At 39.7% G+C, this 26,342-nt stretch overlaps 1 protein-coding gene across 3 annotated transcripts in view; it reads left to right on the forward strand.

Annotated features, from left to right (window-relative positions):
- Nucleotides 1-26,342, forward strand: part of FAF1 (Fas associated factor 1) — a 514,999-nt gene that overhangs the window by 471,984 nt on the left and 16,673 nt on the right. For all 3 annotated transcript variants that reach the window (XM_032429321.1, XM_032429322.1, XM_032429323.1), the window contains one exon: nucleotides 515-730. In XM_032429321.1, the coding sequence (XP_032285212.1) occupies nucleotides 515-730 (216 nt within the window). The remainder of the gene's footprint in view (nucleotides 1-514; nucleotides 731-26,342) is intronic.

Below are 26,342 nucleotides of genomic sequence, written 5' to 3' on the forward strand. Positions count from 1 at the left end.
AGATTTTCATCCTCCCAAGTGAATCTTTCCACTCCATTTTGATGTTAATATAATATCTAGTATTCTACAAACTCTTTAGTTATTTTGATTTGGGAAATCTGTGTTTTTCAAATATATTATTTACATGTGTGTCTTCTGTAAATGTTTCTAATAGCTTTAATTCATACCCTAGAAAGGAAGCAATTGGGTATTTGATACCTCTTTCCTCAATCACAAGCACCTGAGCCCTTCAGTAAAGAACAATTAAGTTACATTTATTTTCTATGTGATTACCTATCAATTTAATAACACGTATCATCAAGGTGGGACTTATTTTAATTAATTGCTTATTGGGCTAATATTAAGAAAATGAAAAACATGATTCTATTGTCAAGCATCAGGCTTGGTTAATAAATGGACAGTAACTTTTTGATGGGTTTATACAAAGCAGCAGTTTTCTTCTAGGCTCTCCCTGCCCCACTCCCCACAGTCCTATCTATCACACACTTTGACACCTGGTTTTTGCCTTCTTTAGGCCATCCGGCTCTCCTTAGAGCAGGCCCTGCCTCCAGAGCCAAAGGAAGAAAATGCTGAACCCGTGAGCAAACTGCGGATCCGGACCCCCAGTGGCGAGTTCCTCGAGCGGCGATTCCTGGCCAGCAATAAGCTCCAGATTGTCTTTGATTTTGTAGCTTCCAAAGGATTTCCATGGGACGAGTTCAAGTTACTGAGTACCTTTCCTAGGAGAGACGTAAGTTCACATGCCTATTTTAGGAAATGTGTCCAGTGGGAGATATCCCATCATTAAGGCTGGACAAAATAGTCCAAGAAAAGTCCCATGGTATAGCCTACTACAAGACCATACACCTAGGAGTACTTTGTTCTGCACACCATTCTGTCCTCAGCCTTCGGAGAAGGTATGTCTTCCCAGGCCAACAGACTTGTGCCCAGGAGCCTATAGAAGAAATTAGGTACTAGGTCTTTCTTCCTTCCTAGCTATTTTCCCTATTCCACCATCCATATAGGCTTTCCCAAGATCTCATCTTTGTATACCTCAGAATAGATCTGAGAATTGTGTGCCTAACAGCTTAACAATTCAATCAGAATCAGTGATTATAGGTTCACTAAGACATGCTAAACCAAGAATATTTTGTGATTTGATAGTTCTTACTATCCTGGAAAGTCACAGAGGATGACCTGTATTCACTGTGTTTCTGTATTTCAGCATGGTATTTGATAGTCTCTAATAGAATCCTGGGGCAAAGTAGAAAGATATAAATCTATAGCTAGTAGTTTCATTGCTTATTAAATGATGGTATCCAAAAAGTGTTGACTAAGTGATTATCCTCTCCCTAGAAGGAACCAAGAGGTTCTATATTTAATCCTTTATTACTCACCATGCTTACTGGAACTTACATGAAGACTTTATCAGATTTATAGATTATGAAAAATAAGATTCAAGAAAACCTTAAAATACTAAAACAATAGACAAAAATGAACCTATAAGAATTTTACAGAAATATTCAGAAATAGATGCCCACAGTAAATTTAGAGAATTAATTACTCACATTTGGGATGGAAAGACCATGCGTTATCAGAGGTTATGGTTGAATTGAGCTGAATATACATTATTGTGTTGTGGCTGCTAAGAAAATGCTAGCTGCGTTTCTGGAGGTATAATCCCGAGAGGATAACTTAATGGTTCTATTCAACTCTGTATTAAAATAAACTCACTCTCAAAGAATCCTTAGACTCTATTCTGAAGCCTGAAGAAAAAAAAAGCATGTCTAGAGCAGGGCTAGTGGGAAGACGAGGTAACTGGGAATCATATAATTTGAGGAACATTTCCTCTAGAGATGGAAAGGCCATGGGAGACTTGATTGTTGTCTTCAGCTACTTGAAGGCCTGCCATGAAAAAGAGGGATCTTACTTTGTGAGGCTCAAAGGACAGAACTGGGACCAATGATTTGAAAGTTACAGGAGGCAATTTTGGCCCAATATAAGAAAGTATTTTCTAAGGAGGGAATGAATATCTTGTATCATGAAGTAGTGACATTGGAGTGACATTGGAGATAACCAACACTACTAAATGATTCCTTTTCAGCAATACTAGACTTATGTGGAGAAGGATTCATTCCCGGTGTTCCTACTTTAAATAGGGTGGGGCTTAGACTAGCTTACCTCTAAGATACACAGTAAATCTTAATAGTCTGTGATTCCATTTAATTGATCTAATATTTATGAGATCTAGTAACTTAGACTTCATCTAAAACACAAAACCAAGAATTTGATTAGGTTCATCTTAGTCCCTCACAGTGGCTGTCAGATTTGTGGAGTAGAGACAGAAGTCAGTGGTATGTGTTTAGCCCTACCACTCAGCCACAAGATTCCTGGGTGGGATGAGGATCCTACTACTTATGTCTAAGCCAAGGAAACTAGAATGGACCCTAGGTGCTGGCCATTGGCTCCTGTCTTACTAGCCCCACCTACTGCTCCAAGCTCTTCCTCTTTGTTCACATATAACACACACAGACATGTTCAGGGAACACATGTGTGTACATGCTCTGTGTACTGCATAGCCAGGTAAGAAACTACTTTAATTCTGACACTGAAGTTAAACTCTAAATGTATAAACACTTAGGAAAGAGCCACTAGCAAGGGGTTCAAGATCAGCCTGGTTCTCATACTTACTGTTCTATGATGAACATCTCTCTTAAAGAACTTATAAAACTTAGGAGCTAACTTAGTCTCTCCCAATTCTTGTTTTTTTGTTTGTTTGTTGTATTTAAGTATAATTAACATATAACTTTATATTAGTTTCAAGTGTACAACATAATAATTCAGTATTTGTGAACATTGTGAAATGATCGCCACAGTAAGTCTAGCTAATACCCGTCACCATACATATTTATAAATTTTTTTTCCCTTGTGATGAGAACTTCTAAGATCCCAACCCTGGGTTTTAAGGCACTCCCCTTCTGGGCCTTTCATTTGAAAATGAAAGTACTAGAAGAGATAGAATCTAAGGACTTTGCTGGCATTTAAAATTAAACTTTATTTTCTTTCAAATTAATTTTTAAACCTGATTACTGGAGGTAGGGTGCGGGGGGAAAAATCTCTAAAGAAGCTGGATTTTATGGTATTAGTGACCTCTTCTCACAAGGCAGAAATGTAGACTGTACAAAGTTGTTGTTGCAAATAAGCAAGGGAACTGTGAAGTGAAATGCAGAAGGTTCTTGAGCCTGCTACCTACCCGCTTCAAGTTCTGCTGATCCAGCACTCAGCCTTTTCAGTGCAGACTGTGTTAACTGTGGATTTGCCCTAAATGGAGGATCAATCACCTAGTCTTAGAGAAAATGTACTCTTTTTTTTTTTTAAAGAAGTGTTTTTGTTTCTTTTTTTGAGATTTTATTTATTTATTTGACAGAGACACAGTGAGAGAGGGAACACAAGCAGGGGGAATGGGAGAGGGAGAAGCAGGCCTCCCGCAGAGCAGGGGGCCCGATACGGGACTCGATCCAGGACCCTGAGATCATGACCTGAGCCAAAGGCAGACGCTTAATGACTGAGCCACCCAGGCACCCCGAGAAAATGTACTCTTGATTTAAATCTCAATCATTCACCCTTTACACTGCTGAAGAACACTATTCAATCCGGTTAACAGTATCTTCTCCCAGTGACCCTTTCACACCTGATCCCATTTCTACCTCAAACCCTATCCCAAGGCCAGTTTATTTTATTTTATTTTTTTAAAGATTTTATTTATTTATTTGACAGAGAGAGACACAGCGAGAGAGGGAACACAGGCAGGGGGAGTGGAAGAGGGTGAAGCAGCCTTCCCGCTGAGCAGGGAGCCCGATGCAGGGCTCGATCTCAGGACCCTGCGATCGTGACCTGAGCCGAAGGCAGACGCTTAATGACTGAGCCACCCAGGTGCCCCCCAAAGCAGTTTAGATCAAGTTTGTCCCAGTTTCCCAGAGGAAAAGTCTAACCAGAGGCTTGCTTCTCTAGGAGGAATCAAGAGCTTCCCAATATCCATCACAGGTCCATTTTATGGTCCTTGGTCAACCTGATATTATCTGCACAGAGTGGTTTTTCTAAAGCCCTATTCTGATCATTCCCTTTGTTGTTTAAAAACTCATTAATAGGGGCATCTGGGTGGCTCAGTCGTTAAACGTCTGCCTTTGGCTCAGGTCATGATCCCAGGGTCCTGGGATCAAGCCCTGCATCGGGCTCCCTGCTCGGCAGGAAGCCTGCTTCTCCCTCTCCCACTCCCCCTGCTTTGTATTCCCTCTCTCGCCGTCTCTCTCTGTCAAATAAATAAATAAAATATTTTTAAAAATAAAAATAAATAAAAACTCATTAAAAGCTCCTTATAGCCCTAGGATGAGGATAGACCCCTTAGAATGTTTTTCAAAAACTCTTCACAGTCAGACCTACCTTTCCCACTTTAAGTTCTGCCTCTCATTACGTGTTTCTATCACCAGGAGATAAGAGATTGCTCACTATTCATGGAAGACACAAAAGATTCTCATGCCTCTGTGCTCTTGAACTGTGTTCTCTCTTCCTTGAATATCCACCCTCCCCACTTTTCCTGGCCTGTTTGACCTCATCTTTTTTTTTTTTTAATTTTTTATTGTTATGTTAATCACCATACATTACATCATTAGTTTTAGATGTATTGTTCCATGATTCATTGTTTGTGCATAACACCCAGTGCTCCATGCAGAATGTGCCCTCTTTAATACCCATCACCAGGCTAACCCATCCTCCCACCCCCCTCCCCTCTAGAACCCTCAGTTTGTTTTTCAGAGTCCATCGTCTCTCATGGTTCGTCTCCCCCTCCGATTTCCCCCCCTTCATTCTTCCCCTCCTGCTATCTTCTTTTTTTTTCTTTCTTAACATATATTGCATTATTTGTTTCAGAGGTACAGATCTGAGATTCAACAATCTTGCACAATTCACAGCGCTTACCAGAGCACATACCCTCCCCAGTGTCTATCACCCAGTCACCCCATTCCTCCCACCCCACCCCCCACTCCAGCAACCCTCAGTTTGTTTCCTGAGATTAAGAATTCCTCATATCAGTGAGGTCATATGATACATTGACCTCATCTTTTAATGCCCAGCTCAAATGTCATCCCCTCTCAGAAGCCCTCCCCTCCTCCCAAGCTCCTCACCTATGTACCCATTGCAGTTTGTACATTCCTCTGTCATAGCACTTGTTCTGTTGTTCTATAATTTTTTACAAAGGCTGTCCATATCATGTTCATGTCTACCTCCCCTGAAGTTCCCATCATGGTACCTCACACATAAGTATTTAGTTACTGTTGTCAAATGGTAATGATCTCCAGTCTGACCTAAATCTCTGATTCCAGAGTGACCTAGAGAAGCTGTTCCAAATGAGAACAGAAGCCCTAGGCCCACCCAGATTCCAGACCCAGACCTAAACCCAGAAAGCCCACCCAGGACTCCTTAGACCTCCTAGAGTCACGGGTAGGATGAGAGTTAATGGCCCTTCATCCTTGTCTGAATGCTCTTTCAAGTCAAATGACTAGTGTTTTTGCAAGGCTATTCTGTTAACAGCCATCTGTGTCTGCAAGGCTTAGGATCTAATTTGTAAAAGTCATCTTAAATTACAACCAAACTAAAGACTGTTAAAAAGCACATCTTAAGACTTTGCCTCTTTAATAACAAATAACGTAAGACTTAACTCTTATTGTGTCTTCAGCCTTTTCTCCACAAAGCAGAGACTGATTTCTCACCATAGGACCTGGTAAACGTTCTTCTGCACCCCCACCCCGCAATCAAAACAATACTTCATGTTAAGATTTCCCAGCTGTCCAACTATTTACCAAATGTCTGGTGGGTATACCACTGAACTGAGCACTGTGGGACAACCAAAATAGCAGCAGACACAGGCCTTCCTCAGAAAAGCTGATTGTCAAGGTGCTGGGAACATTGAGTGACTTGATTTTTGCTGTTGCTGTTATTGTTGTTGTTGTTGTTTTGCTGTCTGTTTTGCTAGTAACAGTTACCAAGAGAAGAAGTATTCACTACCAGAGCTTTGGCCGTTAAGCTCTACCTCTTGGATGTGTTAGAGCCATGTGAACATCAGTGGCCCATTTGCTTACTTGGGCATTGAGAGGTAGTTGGTATTGAAGTAGTTGAGTCCTAAAGTTGAGGAGTGATCCTAACCCCTACTTCCCCTGCCTCGGAGTCAGAGTAAGGGGCCCCTGACAGCTTCCCGGTTCCCCTTTGGACTTGCTGGGCACTGGCCCCGTGCCACTCAGTGTGAGGATGTCAGCATCCCCCAACCTTCCTTTTCCCTTTTCTCTCCTTTCCCACCCCTTCCCTTCTTTCCAGTCCCATTTTATCCTTTTTATTCTCTTTCCTTCTTTCCACTCTTCCCTCCTCCTTATCTTTTTATCCCTCTTTCCCCTTCCTGCCTCCTCTGTTTTCCTTCTTTTGTCTACTCCTATCCATATCACTCAGAGAAGCTCCATCTGCAACTGGAAAGTGTGGTCTTCTGTTTATAACATGACTAGGGAGTACTGTGGAAGGAGGATGGTAATGGCAGATTAGCTTCAGGACTAGTGAGTGCCCTGTGTGCCTTGTCACTTATGTAATCACACAGCCCTCATTCTTCCCCCCAAGAACATGTCTTCCTCCAGATCTATAGATGTGAACCCACTCCCCCCAAGCAGACAAACATGCATGCATCCCAAAATACAATATAAGACACTTTATGTTCTAAAAGTAACGAATATATTCCTATTTTTCTCCTGCTTTCTAGTTTTTTCCCCCTCCATAACAATAGCTTATCATTTTTTTCTTTCTCCCTCTATGTTTAGAGGAAATGTATAAACAAGCTTCTAGCAGGGTTTTTCACAGAGTGAAAGGACCTCAGTAAATGTTTGTTTAAATTAACTGGGGGGAAAGCCTTACAAATTTAGAGTATGTGGATTCCTTCCTCTGTCACCCATCCACCTTTACTACATTAAGCACTAAGCTCAGCACTGGGAACACAGTGCTGAGAAAAATGACATAATTCTTACCCTTGTAGAACTTACAGTCTGTATCCACAAACTGCTGTTGGATGATGTTTGACTTTATCAATAACACAAGGATATCCAATTTGCCACCATAAGGAAATATAAGTAGTTTAATTTGTACTTCATTCATGTATTTGTTCTTCCGTATGGCAAAACATTTGCTGAGCAGCCACTCTACCAACCTCCATACCAGACGCTAATGATACAGAAATAAAAGATATTGTTACTGACCTCGAAGAGTTCACATCTAGTGAAAACACATTTAAAACAAATTGCATTATAAATTATACCCATAGTTGGAAGGATAAGTAATTTCAGCCTGCAGTGGTAAGGGAAGGCATTATAAAGGAAATGAATTTGACCTGAGCCTTGCACAGAGAGATGTTGGGTGAGTGGAAACAGAATAGCATAGTTAAAAATAAAAGTTTTGGTTGTAGTTAGACCTATATCTGAATCCCACTCCATCAGATACCTGCTCTATGACACTGGGCAACTTACTTGGCCGTGCTGAATGTTTATCTCTTCACTTTTCTTTCTTTGAAAGAAAAATAATAACATCTAGCTCAGAGAGTTGTTGTAAGAATTAAATAAGTGAATGTAAACTACTATGTCCCTACCACATAGTGAACAGTATCTGCTATAATTATCTTAAGAGAGGCAGAAGAGGTGGGAAAAGCTTATAGCTAAAGAAAGCATGGTAGCAGTGAATTCTTTCTTTAGAGCAATGATGGATATTTATGTTAAAAAATACCCAAATGTTCTAAACCAGACAAAATAATGTGTCATTGGAATCATTGATATATTTGAAAGGAATCTCAGAGATACCAAGGCCAATGCTGTCATTTTACATATGGAGGAATCAAAGCATGATCAAATGATACACTTTACTTATGTCACATGATAAATAGCAGAGCCAACATTAAAACCCAAGTTTTGTTATGGCCATTGCTTTTTAAGATCACTGGCTCCTTTTAAAACTCTGCTAATAGATTACAGAGCTCCACTTTAAAATTAGAGCAGTAGGACAATAAAACTAGAAGATCAACATTAGAGACCACATAGTAAATGCAATAAAATGCAGCTCCAAGCACCAATTTTTAAAATATTCTGTATTTCGATGACTTTCATATGTTAATGCCTCTAATATTGCAGTGAGATTGATTTTAAATTTATATTAGACTGTCTGATTTAAAAAAAAAGAGAAGAACCAGAAGGAAGAACTTTAATGCCATTGAACTACCTATATCTTAAAAGCTTTGTTTTCAAGATAAAGCAAGATGAAGCATCTAATCAGTGAGATACATGTTAAAGTTACCACTGCTGAGCTTGCTCCATTCCCTCCAGGTATTTTAATATCACCACATCTAATTATTTGAGGTTTTCCAATATCCCTAAATGATCAAGATTTAGAGAATAAGAACAATGATTGTGGATGGAACACAACTAATATCTAGTCGGTCACAATATCAGTCTGCCTCTAAGCTTCTCTCAAATCTGTTCTTTTCCTCTCCTTTCCCACTGTCCCCACTGCTCACATCTTCATAGCTGGATTAAACCTATGGTTTCCTTCCCCTTGACTCCAGTCTTGTCTACCCCACCTCCCACCCATCCTCCCCACTGACTCCTGAGTTATTTTTCTGAAACATAAATTTGATGATATCTTATCTCCTTCCTGCTTAAAAGCCATCAGTGGTTCTAAAGGCTGACAGTCCAAACTCTTTACCAAAGCATACACAATCTCACACCATCTCCTCTTCCTGCTCAGTTCTTCTCCCTCCCTCCCATTACTTCCCCACCACATGCATCTCACTAGTAAGCCACAAAAACCTGCTTGACTGAAAGAAACCAAGAGATCGTACTCAGGTGCAAAATGCATTCACAGGGTTATCTCAGTCCTTTTCTTGTCAGCTTAGGGAGGTAGCAAGGCAGGCGGTATTAGTGTCAGTCAACAGATGGAGAAAATGAGGGCCTGGGGTGACATGGCTTGCTTGAGAGCATACATGCAGTTGATGACCATGGAGGACTAGAGCCCAAGCCTCTTAGTTGCTTTATTTTCAAAAGTGATGTTATAAGGAAAGATGTTTCTGGAGTATTTTGACCACAGGACACTTGCTTTATAGGTTGAAGTCATCTGGTAAACTGTTTACATAATATTTACAACAAAAGAAACTAGGTAACAAAAGATTTAAAAGAATAATATAGCTACTTCTTAAATAGGTCTTACAGGAAACTCTCATCTGGTATAGTAGCCCTCTAATTAAAGGGGAAAAAATACTCCTTCTAGCAAGGGTGATTTATATTTCTTCAGGTTATTTGTTTTGTTTAAGAAATGTATAATTTTCTAAATTATAAATTTTAGTAATGAAATGAAGCATCCTATGCCCTAACAATGCCTTACACACTAAATCAATCTGAAAAGTTTTTAAGTGTCTCTTAAATGATTGAGGAGATGGAATAGAGGGAAGGCAGTGATATAGAGGAAGGAACTTTGGACTGGGAATCAAAAAGGGTAGCTGGGCAACCTTGAACAAGGAACACCCCCTCTCTAAATCTCAGTTTTCTTCTCTATAAATTAGAAGCAATAAATTCTGGCCTCTCCCAGGACCATAGCATGGCTCAAATAAGGCAATGTATATAAAAGTGTTTTGTAAACTGTGAGATACTGTCTAAATATGAAAAATGATGATCATGATGACTATCCAATAACCAAACATTCAGAATAAAAATTTTTTAATAATAGTATTTATTGAGGGTTTACTATACTAGGCACTATTCTCGGTGCCCTATATGCATTATCTCATTTAATCCTGAAAACACAGGGAAAGGGAAGGAAAAATAAAATAAGATGAAAATAGAGAGTGAGGCAAACTGTAAGAGATTCTTAACTCTAGGAAACAAACTGAGGGTTGCTGGAGGGGAGGTGGGTGGGGGAATGGGGTAACTGGTGATGGGCATTAAGGAGGACACTTGATGCAATGAGCACTGGGTGTTATATGCAACTGATGAATCACTAAATTCTACCCCTTAAACTAATAATACAGTATATGTTAACTAAATTGAATTTAAATAAAGAAAAGAAAACAAACAAAAACTATTCTGAAGGTGTAAATATCCTGTCCTCACTGAGATGGGGAAATTCGGGCACAAAAGAGGTTAAGTAACTTGCCCAATGTCATAGCAAATATCAGAACCAGATACAAACGTAAGTTTGTGACTCTGGGTCTGTGCTCCTAATCCCTATGCCATCATTCCTCCTGATTTATTCCAAAGGAAGGAATAAATTAGTGAGGTAGTTTATCATCTAGAAAAATACTTTAAATGTGTAAATGAAGCTCAGTTTTATACATTTGCAAAGATTTCGTCTTCTCTGATTTCTTCATATTGTCTTTGTAATTCCTATTATAGAGTCACAGCCAGATGTAGGTAAAGTATACACTTAGTTGTATTTCACACTCTGTTTACCAACAAACTTTTTTTTTATTATGTTATGTTAATCACCATACAGTACATCATTAGTTTTTGATGTAGTGTTCCATGATTCATTGTTTGCGTATAACACCCAGTGTTCCATTCAGTACGTGCCCTCTTTAATACCCATCACCAGGCTAACCAACAAACTTTTTATTTTTCGAGGCATGTGCTAAATGCCAAAGAATAAGGCATGGTCCTTGCCTTTGAGAATACCCTGGCTTCTCATACAAAAATAATCCTCATAATGCAGTTCATGCAATGGGTTCTAAGAGTAGTCAGACAAAAAGGGCAATAGAACTCAAAGTTGACCAAGATCCCTGCTGACCTGGGTGATCAGGAAAGGCTTTGTCCAGGAGGTAGCAGATGAACAAAACTTTGAGATGGATAGGATTTTTGTTGGACTGATAAGGGGACAACATTCTCCAGCAGCCAGGACAGCTTGAAGAAAGAAGCTAATGTTAGAAAGCACAAGGCATGGCTAGATGGTGGAGTGCAGTCTAGATTAGTTGAAAAATGGGACTTGTATAGTAAAGTTCTAGGAACGGGAACTGTATAAAATCTAGACTACCAGTCAAGGGAGCTTGGCTTTATTTCATATAAATTTGTTGAGCAAGGTAATGACATGGTCATCATGGTTATCATCAAAGTAAGATTACCCATACATTATTTCATATTTTATAAATTCACATTGCCTGGCACATTGTAGGTATTCAAGAAATGTCAGTCCTTTGATCTCTTCCCTTACTACCCTCATTATCTAGGTGATCTCATTCAGTCTTGTGGCTTTATATGTCATATATACAGTTAAAACTCCAGAAGTGTATATCTTCAGCCCAGGCTCTCCCCTGAACTCTGGATATTTGTACACACAACTGGCTATTCAGCACCTCCACCTTATGAGTAATTGGCATTTCAAATTAAACATAGTCAAAACTAGGGGCTCCTGAGCATCTGCCTTCGGCTCAGGTCATGATCCCAGGGACCTAGGATTGAGCTCCCTGCTCAGTGAGGAGCCTGCTTCTCCCTCTCCCTCTGCCACTCCCCCTGCTTATGTGCTCACTCACTCTCTCTCTATCAAATAAATAAATAAAATCTTTTAAAAAAATAAATAAACATAGTCAAAAATAAACTCTTGATTCCTACCCTCCCCTAAACCTGCTCCTCTTATAGTCTTCCTCAACTCATTAAATGACAACTTCATTCCTTTTTTTTTTTCAGGCCAGAAACCTTGGAGTCATCCTTGACTCGTCTTTCATTTCTCCATCCAACTCATAAGCAAATTTTGTTGGTTTTACCTTCAAAATATATCCTAAGTCTACTTCTTACTGCCTCCACAACTAACCCTAGGCCAAGCCACTGTAATCTCTTGTCCAGATTATTGCAGTGGTATTAACTGGCCGCTTGGCCTCCACCCATGCAACTCCCCTACCCCCTTCAGTCTCCTTTTCTAAAAACCAGAGAGACTTTAAAATATATATATAAGGCAAATCACTTCTCAAAACCCTGTAATGGGAGTTCCAAGCTTTTAAAAGGCCCTCCCTGATGTGACTCCCTGGCATTTCTCTGACTCCACTCAATCTTTTCCAGTTACCTTGGCATGTTTGCTATTTGTGAAATACAACAAAACATTTTCTAACTTCAGGGCCTTGCATGTGCACTTTCTTCCTCTAGAAATCTGCATTGCTCATGTCCTTCCTTCAAGTCTCTGCTCAAATGTTGCCTTTTCATTGAGGCCTTTTTGACCAACCCCTGTAAAATAAGTCTTCCTTCCCTCCTTTCAGCTCCCACCTTTCTAACTGACAACACTTATGCTATCTACCATTTATTGAGTTCCCACTGTGGATTAGGCAGTTATACTATGCACTTTACAGGCGTGATCTAATTGAATCCTTACAACCAACTTATGAAGTTGATATTATCTTCACCTTATAGTTGAAAAAATGAAAGGCACAAAGAAGCAGATTTCAAACACATGTCCAAAATCTATTATATCAGGCAAATCTTATTCCCATTGTACAGATACAGGAACTGAAGCTTGTAAGTTAAGTGTTTTGTCCAAGATCACATAGCCAGGAAGTGGAAATTAAATATGAAGGTGCTGATTCTTTCCATTATATCTCACTGGCAGCCTAGAAAGATAAATTGACATGAAGAAAGACTGAAGCCAGAAGAATAGTCAAGGGATGTTGCAGGACTTAAAATGAGATTGATAAAAATGCAGCCAAGCAGGGGAAGATTAGAGAGATGCTTATACATAGTCTACTAATACCTGTAATAAGTATTTTGATAAATGGTTCCATAGTTTTCTCCTATCGTGTCTGAGTCAGAGAGATCTTGGTTCTAATGCTGGCACTTCCATCTGTTTGTTGAGTTACATTGAGTACATTATTTCTCTTTGCTATATTTTAGTTACTTCATCTTTCAAGTGTGGATAATGTCATGTGTCCTCACTAATATATTGTGATGATAAGATTAAAAGTGATAATGAAAACACTTGGTAAATGGCAGAGGCCCATGCTGCTTGATTTGGTAATGCGGAGTTCCTTTTATCCATTTCCAGCAAGTCACTGCTTTTGCCGTATCTCTAACCTTTAAGAAATAAGTTTTGACACACATTTCTCATTCCTAATATGAGGGTGACCTGCGTTTTGTCACTTGTGTTATAACAGACTCTTCCCTGGAAGGGAGTCCACTATTTATTGCAGTCTCCCTAGTATAGGAAAAATGTGTTCCAAGTATTGGCAGTCAACAGAGAGCACAGTGATAAAAAGAACCTGTTACCAGGTGGACGTTGGGCAAGGCACACAACCTCTCTAAACTTGTTCCTTTGTCTGTACAAGGCAGATAATAATAGCTATGTATGAGGTGGTTGTAGAATTAAGAGAGGTGATGTGAGGGCAAGGACACAACACATGGTAGATGCTCAGGACATGTGATGCTTTAAAATGTGTAGACCTTGGGACACCTGGGTGGCTCATTCGGTTAAGCGTCTGCCTTTGGCTCGGGCCATGATCCCGGGGTCCTGGGATCGAGTCCGACATCGGGCTCCTTGCTCAGTGGGAAGCCTGCTTCTCCCTCTGCTTGCTGCTTCCCCTGCTTGTGCTCTCTCTCTGTCCCCCTCTCTCTCCAACAAATAAATAAATAAATAAATCTTAAAAAAATAAAATAAAATGTGTAGACCTTGTGCTTGGAAGAAATAATGTAGCTCACCAGCTGGACATGCCCCTGGGCAAATCTCTATGTGTAGAATGAAACCACACCATCTCGCTTTCAGCATATTTTCCTTTAAGGGAGCATTTTTTCTCCTCCTTCCTCCATGTTACTGTGGCCACAAAGCAGAGTACTCTTAGTTGAGATTGCATGGAAATAGGACTGAATACCAAAGAGGTTTGCAGTGAAATGTGTTGGTACAATTTCCTGCTTAGTTTCAAGATGAATTGGGTCTGAGCTTTCCAAAAGAGGGTGGATCTCTGATGTGAAAGTTTTATTTGAAATTTTTGTGGCTCAGGCAGTGTCATATCAGGATACACACAAGAAGTACAATCTCCAGAAGGCATACATGGTCCGTGGAAACAAAATTTACTATTAATTGCTAGAGCACCCCAAACAGGACACGCATTAGGCCCAGTGTGTTAGTTCCCACTCATAGATTCTCAGTCAGTCCAAACAGTTTAGTTCAGCACTTGGTTTCAGAGGGACTGCCTAAGGCAAGCAATCTCAAATAGATTTGCTTGTCCAGGATACCAGGTCATCTGCCTCGTGAGTGTATATAACATCTGGAGGTGTTCTGTGTGGAAGTGAAGGAGCTGGGACAACTGCCTTCTGTCTCTTAGTCACACTGTCATGTGTGATTGTAGACTCAGCAGTCAGTTTGAATTCAAAGCACTTGCAGGAGCTTAGAAAGCCAGCATGGGGAGTTTTCCTTCAGGAAGAGAGGAAAGTTTCCAGGAACAGTTTAGAAAAGCAAAGATTTTAATGCTTTCCTCCTCCCCCACCCCATGCCAGGGTTTTGTTTTTGTTTTTTCTCCTTTGTTACAAAGTCAGTATATTTCATTTAGCAATCATAGTTTTACTTTTTTTTTTTTTAATCATCCCCTACTCTCATCTAGACCTTTTCTCTGGAAGGATTGTATTTGCAAGAGGGACAAAAGATTTTTATAGAAAATCATTTTTACACAACTTCACCAGAAAGATACATCATATTTAGGAATTGGTCAGGTCAAAATACTGAATTACAAAAAATTTTCAAAATGGGTTTACATAACCTCCCACCCCTTTCATCCTGTTCGTTTTTCTGGTGAGCATCCTAGAAAAGATCAGTCCCTTTTTGGGAACAGCAGCATTTAATAATCAGATTGTCTTTCTGAGGTGTGTATACCAGGAGAAAGGTGAGAAAAGTAGAGTTTATTAGTCTTTTGTTGCAAACTGCATCTAAGCTGGGAAGTTGAACACAAGTCAACAGCAGTGAGACATCTCCCAAAGGAAGTCAGGAGTCCAGTCTGTCAGGAATGGGCAGAGGGGTCACACTCCTTGTGGTGTGCCCTATCCCAACTTGTAGCTTTTGGCAGGAATCACAAATTAGGAGTGCAGTCAGTCTCTATACCTAATATAAACCAATCAGCAGCTTGATTTTATTTTTTATTTTATTTTATTTTTTATTTATTTATTTGACAGAGAGAGACAAAGCAAGAGAAGGAACACAAGCAGGGGGAGGGAGAGAGGGAGAAGCAGGCTTCCCGCCAAGCAGGGAGCCCAATGCAGGGCTCCATCCCAGGACGCTGGGATCATGACCTGAGCCGAAGGCAGATGCTTAATGACTGAGCCACCCAGGCGCCCCAGCAGCTTGATTTTAGATGGTCCTACCAAAAAAACAAATCCTTTCCTAGAGGCATTTGTATGTGACTCAGATAGTACAGGCAATACTCATCATGTTTTCAAATTTCAGGCCCCACAGAGAGGTGTCCTAAATTTACAACAGTTCCAGGGTCAAAGTCATGTTCATTGAGCTTATGCTTGCTTTCAGTTCAGCACAGCACATTCTGATGCTGAAACAGCTCACAACAGACAGTGTCAGGTTTTTGTTTAGAGTCAGGTCTAGACAATTAGGATCTGTGGATTTAGAATTCCAAAAGAAGCCAGCAACTTTTCTTCAGCAGCAGCAAAGCCAAGATGCCACAAGACCAGGCAGCAGTGTTCTGAGTTCAAGTGACAAGCGAGGCTTTCCTAAGCCCTTTTGGTATTGTCCAAACTTACCTACTCAGAAATATGCACACCACACAGGGAAATCAGCCTCTAAAGATCAGAGATCTGATTTTGTAAGAGCTCATTAGCAAACCAAAAACTGTTTTTAAAACTCCCAAGGTGTGTCTCTATCTGGAGACTGCCTCTATTTCCCATGTTATCTCCCTTTTTCTAGAGGCTTCAATAAGCAAAAATCTGGAGACATTTTCTATTTCCAGTACTCAATTTAAATTTTAACCCACTCACCAGTGGGTGAATCAAGGAAGTAGTGTTCTACTAACACAATTTTTCAGCTTTCTTTAGTCAGGATGATCCCTCTAGCATTTACGAAATTAAAAGCATATAATTCTTTATATCCATTTTTACCATGTATCCAGATACAATAGCCACAAGACCATTATTTTTTTAAATCCCCCCTTTTCTCATTGCACATTTACTCAAACACCTAGCAATACTTTTAGCATGTATAGGGTTAATATTAAAGCTGTTGGGGAAGATCCCTGCTGGAATGCAAGGGAAGATGGGAAGGGAGCAATACTTGGCTATTGCAGCAACAGAGGTGACAACAGCTAAGCTGAAGAAATGGCTGGAGTATTTTTCTCCCTTTTTTCCCCCTCTGGTTTATCTAAAATTGTGCTCCAGCCCTGGGAACTAATTTAACTCTTTTTCCTCCCCTACTCGAAGGAGAGAACAATGCAGACTTTTAGCATTTTTTTGCCTATCCAAAGCTCACCTTTGGAAATTTTGTGATCCTTTTCTCTTTCCACCTGAGAGAACAAAAACCAAAGGCATTACAAGGCTGCACTTTTTCCCCTCACTCTAGTTAGTGCAGCCAAAAGCAATTAGGGAGCCATGAAGCCAACTCTCCTGGATTGGATCTATCATTTTAAAATTCCATAGGTAACTTTTAGCTCTCACAACCGATAGCAGCTGTTTCATGCCATGTATGAATGACTTCATATCTACTCAGGCACCAAAGGTTGACTATACCCTATCCCTTCAAACTTTCTTTTCTCAAACAATGCTTTCACCATATTTCAATGAGTCAGGTTGGGCTTTTTAATCCCACTTCTGACACCAACTGACACCATAACCACTCCAAGGTTTAATGATTGATTCCTTAGCAGAACTCGTAGGACTGAGCATATAGTCATACTCATGGCTATGATTTATTACAGCAAAAGGATACAAAGCCAAATCAGCAAAGAGAAAAGGCATATGGGGCAAAAAGTCCAGCAGAAACCAGGCACAGGCTTCCAAATGTCCTCTCCTGGTAGAGTCACATGAGACACATTTAATTCCCCCAGTAATGATTTGAGATAACACGTGTGAAATGTTGCCAAGCAAGGAAGCTTATTAGGAACTGAGTACCCAGAGTTTTTAGTTGGAGAGAGATCATGTATGTATCCTCTGCAGTGACATATCCCAAAATTTCAGAATCCCAGAAGGAAAGCAGGTGTTCAGTATAAGTTATGTTGTTTGCCCAAACAGTTTAGGCATAGTGAGCCACTCTTACCAGTTCTAGGAATGGTGGGAAGCCTCTCCAAACCCAAGTTCCCAAATGCCAGCCAAGGGCCAACCTTGTAAGCAAGCCTTTCAAAAGAATAGCTGTCAAGTCTGCTATGTTAACCCTTCTTTGCACATATAATTTAATTATTTTTTTTATAATTTTATTTTTTAAGATACTCACATCTCAAATTCATTTCTGGGGTTTACTACTGGATATATGGGTGGAACTCTGTAAACTGGGAAACTTCTAAGCGTTTGACTTTTTACTTTCATTTGTAACAGAACTTAGTCCTTTAGTAAAGGGTAAAAATAGCCTCAGAAGAATACAGTTGATCCTTGAACAATATGAGGGTGAGGGGTGCCAACCCCCTGTGCAGTCAAAAATCCACATATGACTTTTAACTCCCTGAAAACTTATGTACTAATATAATAGCCTACTGGCGACTGGAAGCCTTACCAATTTAACATCAACTGTCGATTAACACATATTTTATATGTTATATGTATTATATACTGTATTCTTGCAAGAAAGTAAGATAAAGTAAAGAAAATCTTATTAAGGAGAAAATACATTGACAGTACCATACCATATTTATCGAACAAAATCTGCATCTAAGTGGACCCACTCAGTTCAAATCATGTTGTTCAAGGGTCAGCTGTACTAACAAGCACCAGCTCAAGTCACCAGTATTAACAAAATACCAGCTGTATTTTCCAAGGGGATATTCAAGAGAAACTGAGGAACGCACAGTCCGTTGGAGATGTTCTAGAGAGCCAACATATTCAATATAAACTTGCCCCCAAATCTGCAGTGGTCCTTCAGGCTTCAGCCACTTTCCCTCACTGCAGAGGAAGAATACTTTCTTCAAACTGGCTACTTAAAATAAAGGTGGGATTGTTGGTATTTATTTTCCCTTGCTTGTTTTATAAGCAAATATAAATCAACACTGTAAAGATGATTTATTTAATACTACCTCTTCTTTTCAGTCACCTTTCAGAGGCATTGTAGCCTGAAACAAAAGCATATACAGGCTATGGAGTCAAATGGACCTGGCCTTGAATTCTGGATCAGCTCTTCATTGAGCGATCTTAGGTTACTTAATCTCTTGGTAAAAATGGGAATAACAATACCTACTTCAAAGGGCTGTTGTGAGCATTAAATGAAAAAATGAACATAAGATGTTTAGTACATATAGCATTTACCACAGAGCATGAATATAATGATAGTAACTGGTATGATGGTAATGGTGATTATTTCTCTCGCCACCTTATTTTTTCATTCATGTTTTGGTTTCAAGAAGACAAAGAATCTTTGTCCAATTTTAACTTTTTGGAAACCTCCAGCTTTCAAGTAAGGATATCAAACCCTAGTAACAATAGCTTGAGAGTGGTGTTCAACTAGAAATATCTAGAGTTTAATATCTGTCTTCTGTTTTACCAAACCAGCAGATTTCTTTCATAGCTGGAAGCATTTCTGTATTAGTCTGTGGCATTTTTCCTAGGGTGAGAGACAGGCTTATTTCCTCCTGGAGATTTTTACCTCATTTATGTCAGGGTCCTCTAGGGTCTGCTGTCTGTAAGCTCATGTAGGGCAATAGCTGTACTGCGTCTTATTTGCCTTTGCACGTCCAGTTTCTGACACTGGCCTTGCACAGGCCTACCACAGAGTAAGGACCCACCAAGATGTGAGTGGATATAGGATGGATAGAAGGATGTAGGGATGGCACACTGTGGTGGGTGTGAGGATGATTATGACATGGTCTTGGTCTACAAGGCCAAGTCTGGTGGGGGAGATAAGGCAGGAAATCACCTTAGCAGGCACGGGACGACACATCCTGCCAAGTGAGGCACAACATGAAGAAGAATACACTGTTTTGGCTGAACAAAAAGGTATGTGTCGGTGGTACAGATTGTAGTAAGCAGTATACCTGAGGTTAAAAAATTACTGTATTCTTATTTCATTCTGGAGGCTATAGGGAGCTGTTGGTTTTAGAACTGAAGAAGTACAGTCAGTTTCCATTTTTCATAGTAGTTATGTTGTATAAAGTTGCCACAAACACTGAGTTAGCAAATACTTAATATTGCTCCTAAGAGAAGTACAGAGTTAAGTTCCTATGAGCCTCTGGTTACAAGTTTTCATCAACCAATCAATACATAACTTTGTTTTATGTGTGTTTCTGTTTTTGAAGACACTTTATTTAATGTATAATGTTTCATTAACATTGAGCTCATGGCCAGCAATACTATAACTCATGCCTGAATGAAGTTTATCTAGCACACACATTTTCTCCATAAGGCATTTCACAGCCTTCTTAAACTTGGGAACACCACACAGCACTTCAGGAGTATGCTTCGGGGCCATTTGAAACAGCAAAATTACCCAAAAAAAGCACAAAAATGCAAAAACCATGACACTAAATCTACCAGGAGAAGGACATTTGTTTATACTGTGAGAGCTAAAACAATAAAGCAGAGTATTGCCTGGTTCAACCTCATTTGGGAACATGGGTATCAGGCAACTCACATTTTTCACCACACTGCACGTGTTCTCACATGACCATGAAAAGTACTGCAAGTATGGATTTTGGAGTTACAAATGAATGTAAACGAGTAGATGAATTTGTAAATATTAGAATCTGGAGTCATGAAGACCAACTATAATATGAGCTGTGTAGCCTTTTAGGAACCTTTGCATAGCATTTTGCCATTTTCAAAAATACTTCTACCTGTAACTTATAAGTTAGTCTACATTTATTAATTTAATGAACATTTAATACATACCTAGTTTTACCAGGTACTTGCTAGGCACTAAAGATACAAAATGTGACCAAAAGCCCTTACAGATGAACGAACAAATAAAGATATTCAAAGGTCAAAAGTGTTGTGATAGCCCATGCTGGCTATAATGGGAACCCAAGGAATAGTAGAGGCTTTAGTTTTATTTGGAGATCAGTAAAGCTTCACAGAAGAAACAGGGTTTGGACAAAGTATTTTTAAAAAGGAATAGCAACTGAATTTAAGTAAAGAAAAAAAGAATAGCAATCAAAAGGATTGAACTCTGATATATGAAACAACTTGGATGGGTCTCGAAGGCATTATGCTGAGTGGAAAAAGGCAATCTCAAAAGGTTGCACATACTGGATGATTCCATTTATATAACATTCTTGCACTGACAAAAATGTAAGGATGGAAAACAAGTTAGTGGTTGCCAGGGAATAAGGATAGAGGGTGTGGTTGTAGGGGATGGGTGTGACTATAAATTCCATAGTTTTATTCTGTATCTTAATTGTAGTGGTGGTTACACAAATCTGCACATGAGATAAAATTGCATATAACCATTCACATACACACACTCAAATGAATAGACGTAAGAACTGATAAAATGTGAAGGAGGCCTATAGTGTAGCTAATAGTATGATACCAATGTCAATTTCCTGGTTTTTTATTATACTATAATTAAATAAGGTGGTACTATTGAGGGAAGCTGGGTGAAGGATACAAGGGACTCTACTATTTTTGCAACATTCTAGGAGTATATAGGTTTTTCAAAATAAAAAGTTAAAAAAAAATAAATGGACATTTGCCAAGCAGAAGACCGTAGGAATATAAGCCAGCATATGTTGGGGAATTGCTGTTTTCTGTGATGGAATTTAGGATATGAAGTTGCACACAGAAGGAATTGAAATAGATGAAAAAATACTGAAGAGTCTTCTATGTATTAATCTAGCAAATATTATTTGAGCACCTCTTATGCATGAGACATTGGGGATATGGTAGTGAATAGGCTAGACAAAGGTCTTGCCCTCACAAAACAAGTCTAGTGGAAATTTGAACTAGTTAAGATAGGTGTTAACCCTTGTAATAAAGATGAGAAATTTAGTCTTATAGCTGCCAAGTGGCTAACACAAATTGACATAGCTAATAAGTTGCAGAGGAATGGCTCCACTTAGGTCTTTTGATTTCATATTTTTGCCTTTTCCTTATCGTCTAAAATTTGTGGATTATTTTTATCAAGAAGGATTAGAGTAGGGAGAGCCTGGAAAAAGGAGACCAGATAGGACTATTACAGTAGACAAGACAATAGGCTGTGGAAATCTGAACTAAGATGGCATCAGTAGGAATGAAGAAAAGGCAGCAGAATCAGGAAAAAGGGAGAATCAGTGAGATTTGATGATTGTCAAACTACGTCCGGTGGGAGGGTGGGGGTGGAGAAGGAGGTAACTTAGACGTTCCCAGCCTGAATGTCAAGATGGTATTTACCACGTACAGAAATCAAGGAAGACAGATAAGGAAGCAGATTTCACTTGAGACAGATTTGTTGAGTCTGGGGTACCAGGAGAAAGTCTAGGTGGTGCTTTCTAACAGAGGATAGAGATTTAAACCCTGAGACTGGCTCAACACCAGAAAATGCCCCTGGCAGTGACTGGAGTGGATCTGAAGGAGACAGTGATAGACAGTATAGGGTGGTGGTTAAGAGATTGGATTCTGACATCCCAGACTGAATCTCAACTCTGCCATTTCCTAACTCCTTGATCTTGGGCAAATTACTTAACCTCTATATAGCTCAGTTTCCTCGCCTATGAGATAAGGATGATAGTACCTACTTCATAGGGCTATTGTAAAAATGAAATGAACTGATACTTGTAAAGAACCAGCATGTAGTAAATGCTCAGTATATCTAAGCTGTTATGATTAAGTTGATGGCAGGAAGAAGAGGAAAGATTTTTATAAGAAAACGCATCATTTATGTTCCTGACCAGATTAAAAGAAATACACAAAGGAGTTTTAAAAATATGTTTGAGAGAATTAAGCCATTTCATGGAAGCTGAAGAGAATTCAGAGCCTTCACAAAATCTGCTTTTGCCCTTTCTACTCTACAAAGGACTTGGAGTGGTAGGGAGTAATGACAATGAATAAAAAACATTTATTTTTGTGCCATTTTGTGTATAATCAAGTATATTAGTTCTCTGAAAGATAGATATTATTCCCACTTTTACAGGTAAGGACATGGAAGCTTAGAGAACTTAAATTTTTCAGGCTTGCACAATAAATGTCAATACCAGTATTTAATTCCCAAAACTCAGGTCCTTTCCCCATATCATACAAACATAAAATGGCGTGACTGTTACTGATTATATATAGGTGTGTTGATGTATTTAAACCTTTACAAAATTATTTACTTTGCCCCAGAAGTTAATTTTATAAGGGGTTTATAAAGCACTATACCATTCAGAATTGCTGTATCAGAAATCAAATAAACTTTTGAAGGCTTTACATACAATCCAATCTGACTCCATCTGGCCATAAATAAAAAATCATTAGTTCTGTGCTCAATATTCCAGGTGCTTCTGCAGACATGCTTTACTCACTTAAAGTCTGTATAATAAACCCATTGTAAATACAAACAACTGCAAACGTGTATATGTGCAGATTAACCTTTTCTAGACACTCCTTGTAATTTTCAAAGCCAGTGCTGGAGTTCCAGAGTGCATTAGCACTTGCATCAACATGCCAAATCCTCCCCTGGGCCTCACTGCAATGCCAGCCCCAGCCCCAGCCCCAGCCTCCTGCACCCTGACCACACCCCGATCTTCACCTAGCAGCAGGACCTCAAAGCTACAGGTTTAATGTTTGTGGCTGAATCCCAAAGCTGAAGATTCCTTTGACACTTCCAAGTTTATTTCACTTTCTTCCTCTAGTTGGCTTTAACGTAAGAGCCCTGTTGTAAACAGGCTTTCCTCTTGCATGTATTTTAGACTGTGTGAACTAGAAAAGACCCCTATTTTATAGATGAAACAACCAAGATACAGAGAAGAAAAGGAAATTGATCAAGGCCTAGGAAAACCAAAAGATACCAAAAGCAGAAATGCTTGGCCCAAGTTTACATAGTCACAAAATGAAGGTAAGATACATGTTTTTTAAACAACAACAAAAAACAATTATACACATCAAATTATTTGGGATTGTGTCTTTATTAGAGTATTCCCTAGTACTGTGCTTGGCACATAGTGGGCAACTAATACTGAATTATTATGTGTAAAAGTATAAGTCAGAAAAATTGTTAATTCGATTGTAGGAGACAGTTGTGCATATTAGAATGAGTCAAGGAAGAAGGAGAAATAAGGAGCTAATTGACACCCTGGGACTGAGGTGCTTACCTTCCTCGTGCCCCCCTGCTGAACCTCTTCCCTATCATAGCCCTTTACTGGTTTGAATTGCAGTGGGCTGATTTCTTGTCTGCATCCTGCCCTAGGTTCTCCATTCCTTGAGGACAGAGATAGTGCCTTGTTCACTGTTGTGTCCCAGTGCCTAGCGCAGATTCCAATATTGTAGTAAACACTCAGGAAATATTTGTTTAGTAAATAAATGAAAAGGAATGAAGTATTCCTACCCATTCATGCATCCACTGTTTTTATTTGGTTTTTGCTTTTGTATTTTCCATCTCACCAGGCAGAAGCTCATGGTATCCTCATGGCTTGAGCAGAGGCAAGAGAAGGACTACAGTATAGTGACATTCACCCTCACTTATTCCTGGTTTCCCTCCATGTCTCTCCCCCTACCTCCATGTTTCTCCCTGCCCACTCCCCCTGCACATTTATGGAAGAGAACTCCAAAGTCTTGGGGGGAACCATGGAATCTCTGAAATTTAAGCTCTAGAAGTCACCCATCTGGTTAAAATGTTCAAGTGTTTTTGTTAACAGCCAGTTGCTAGCCTCTCGTTTTGACATCTCCAGCAGGACATTCTCAAAAGAGTGTGATAGACTAGGAAGGGAACTAACCTGGGAGCCAGGCATCCGGGGCAGAATCTCAGTTCTTTCAGCCATTTGTTGTGTGATTTCAAGCAAGGTACATACTTCTCTGGGTCTTACTTTCTTCATCTGAAATATGAAGAGATTAAAATAAATGCTTTCTTAACCTTCTCTCAGCTCTGATACTATGTGACTCTATGATTAAATGACCTGCATATAGATAATACCTGCCCTGTTGACAGCACTATTCTGAAAACTAAAGCAAAACCATTGGCTTTCTGGTCGTACTGGCTTTATTTAAGATTGTCTTCTCTCCTTTTATATGAGAATGTCTCTGTCCCAGGCAGTTTACGGGGACTTAAGCTTTTATTTACTGTAGCTGGAGGCTCCTATAAGCTGGGGCTTTGACAATATTTCACATTTATTTATCTGAGCCAGAGCTTAGGATCAGGTGGCAGCTAAGTCACTTAAGGTTATTCAGATGCATTGAAAATGTTCCTTAATAATTCAGAACCAGTTTTCTCTGTTTAGAGTATTAAGATTTTTTAAATCCTTCTAATTAGCCAATTCCAACAGCAGTTTAAATAGATAGGGAAAAATCTGTCCCTTCTGAAAGGGCAAATGATGCAAACTTATTGTCAGTCTCTATGTCTGTGCAGCAGGACTGACTGAGGCAAGGGCCAGAGTCCAGAGCCAAGGGACCACTAGGGTGACCTCTTAATGGTATTACTGACAAGCTCTGCCTGCTGTTGCAATGAGGCTAGGGCGAAGGCGCCTGGGAATACAGCTCTTCTTGACTCCCTTTCTTTGGATTGGTGGACACTGGGAGGAGTGGGGAACCCCCATTCAGTCATTCAGTAGGTCAGTCTTTCAACAAACATTTGTTGAATTCACACTATTCCCAGCAATACACTAGGCTCTGAGGATAGATAGCCAGTGAAACCTCATTTTGTGCCCTCAGAATTCAACCTAACTGGAGAGACAGACTCATAGACAAACCTGAGAGGCACAACAGACAAATAACTCGTGTGAGACTGTAGCTGATCCTTTGAGCTAGATCCTCCAGAAATGGGTAGCCTTGCCTGGTCAAGTAAAAGTACAGTACAGTAGTGCTGGTTTAGCAAAGAAAAGGTCAACTTGCCAGTGTCTACATTTCAGTTCAAACACTGATCTTAAGTCTGCCAACAGACGTTGGCAACCACCCTGTCTGAGGTGAAACAGAAGTATTAGTGCATCAGATATGGACTGACCACATGCAGGGCATGTGTAGAATAGGCACTTGAGGGAGAGACCACAATAAACATATATGGCCTCTGTGTTCCAGGAGCCCATGGCCCAGTGAATGGGAGAAGATGCCACTTACGATTAACTCTGTTACAAGGAACCAAAGAATGGGATTAATTTAGGCTCTGTCACTTAGGCCTGGTTTTGTAGATAAAGTAGCATTTGAGATGAGCCTTGAAGGATATAGAAGTTTCAACAGATGGAACTGGGGAGGAGGGACAGTCCAGTAGAGGAAACAACATAAGCAAAGGTTCAGAGAGGAGAAGTATCAGACATATTTGGGGAATAACAAACTGCTCTAATTGGCTAGAGCATAAGGTCTGTGAGGGGATAGTATTTAGAGAAAGAGTGTTGGGGCCAAGCCACCACCACCCTTTCAAAACATTTAGCCCCAGATATCACTTATTTGATGTATTTTTTCAAAAGAAAATAGAATAAACGTCTATATTGCCGCCTAACTTTACAAATGTTAATAGAGGCTTGCTCTGTATTTTTCAATGTTCCATGATGTACATCTCTGGTTTGATCATTTATTCAACAAGCATTTATTGAGAGCATATAATGCACTAGGTTCTTTTCTGGAAGCTGGAAATAGAGGAACACACAGTTCCTGTCTTTAAGTTTCTCAGTCTTATCCAGGAGACATTCGTGTAAAGCGCAGTGGAAGACAAGCTGTGTAGATGCTCCCAGCAGGTATCTAAGGGTACATCAGATATAACATCCTTATTTATTTATTTATTTATTTATAATTACAACATCCTATTTAACAGAAGAAAACTCAGAGGAGGAAAAGTGACTTGCCCAAGATCACACAGATAGTTAGAAGCTGTGTGCTAGAGTTAGGGGCCAGGTTTGGAGTCTCTCAAAGGGTGCTTGTTCCCTTCTCTCCTCCTCTACACTGAGCCCTGAACTTCTGTGGACATAAGGACTGAACTGACAGGAAATGAGCACGAAGAAAGTCTGGTTAGGTAAAATACATATCCCCAGCCACCTTCAAGTACCACTTCCTTAGCATCTTCTCTCCTAAATAGTTATTTCTCATCATGGTACTTTT

This window comes from Phoca vitulina, unplaced genomic scaffold, assembly GCF_004348235.1.
Source record: "Phoca vitulina isolate PV1807 unplaced genomic scaffold, GSC_HSeal_1.0 scaffold2, whole genome shotgun sequence".
In the NCBI taxonomy this organism is placed as follows: Eukaryota; Metazoa; Chordata; class Mammalia; order Carnivora; family Phocidae; genus Phoca; species Phoca vitulina.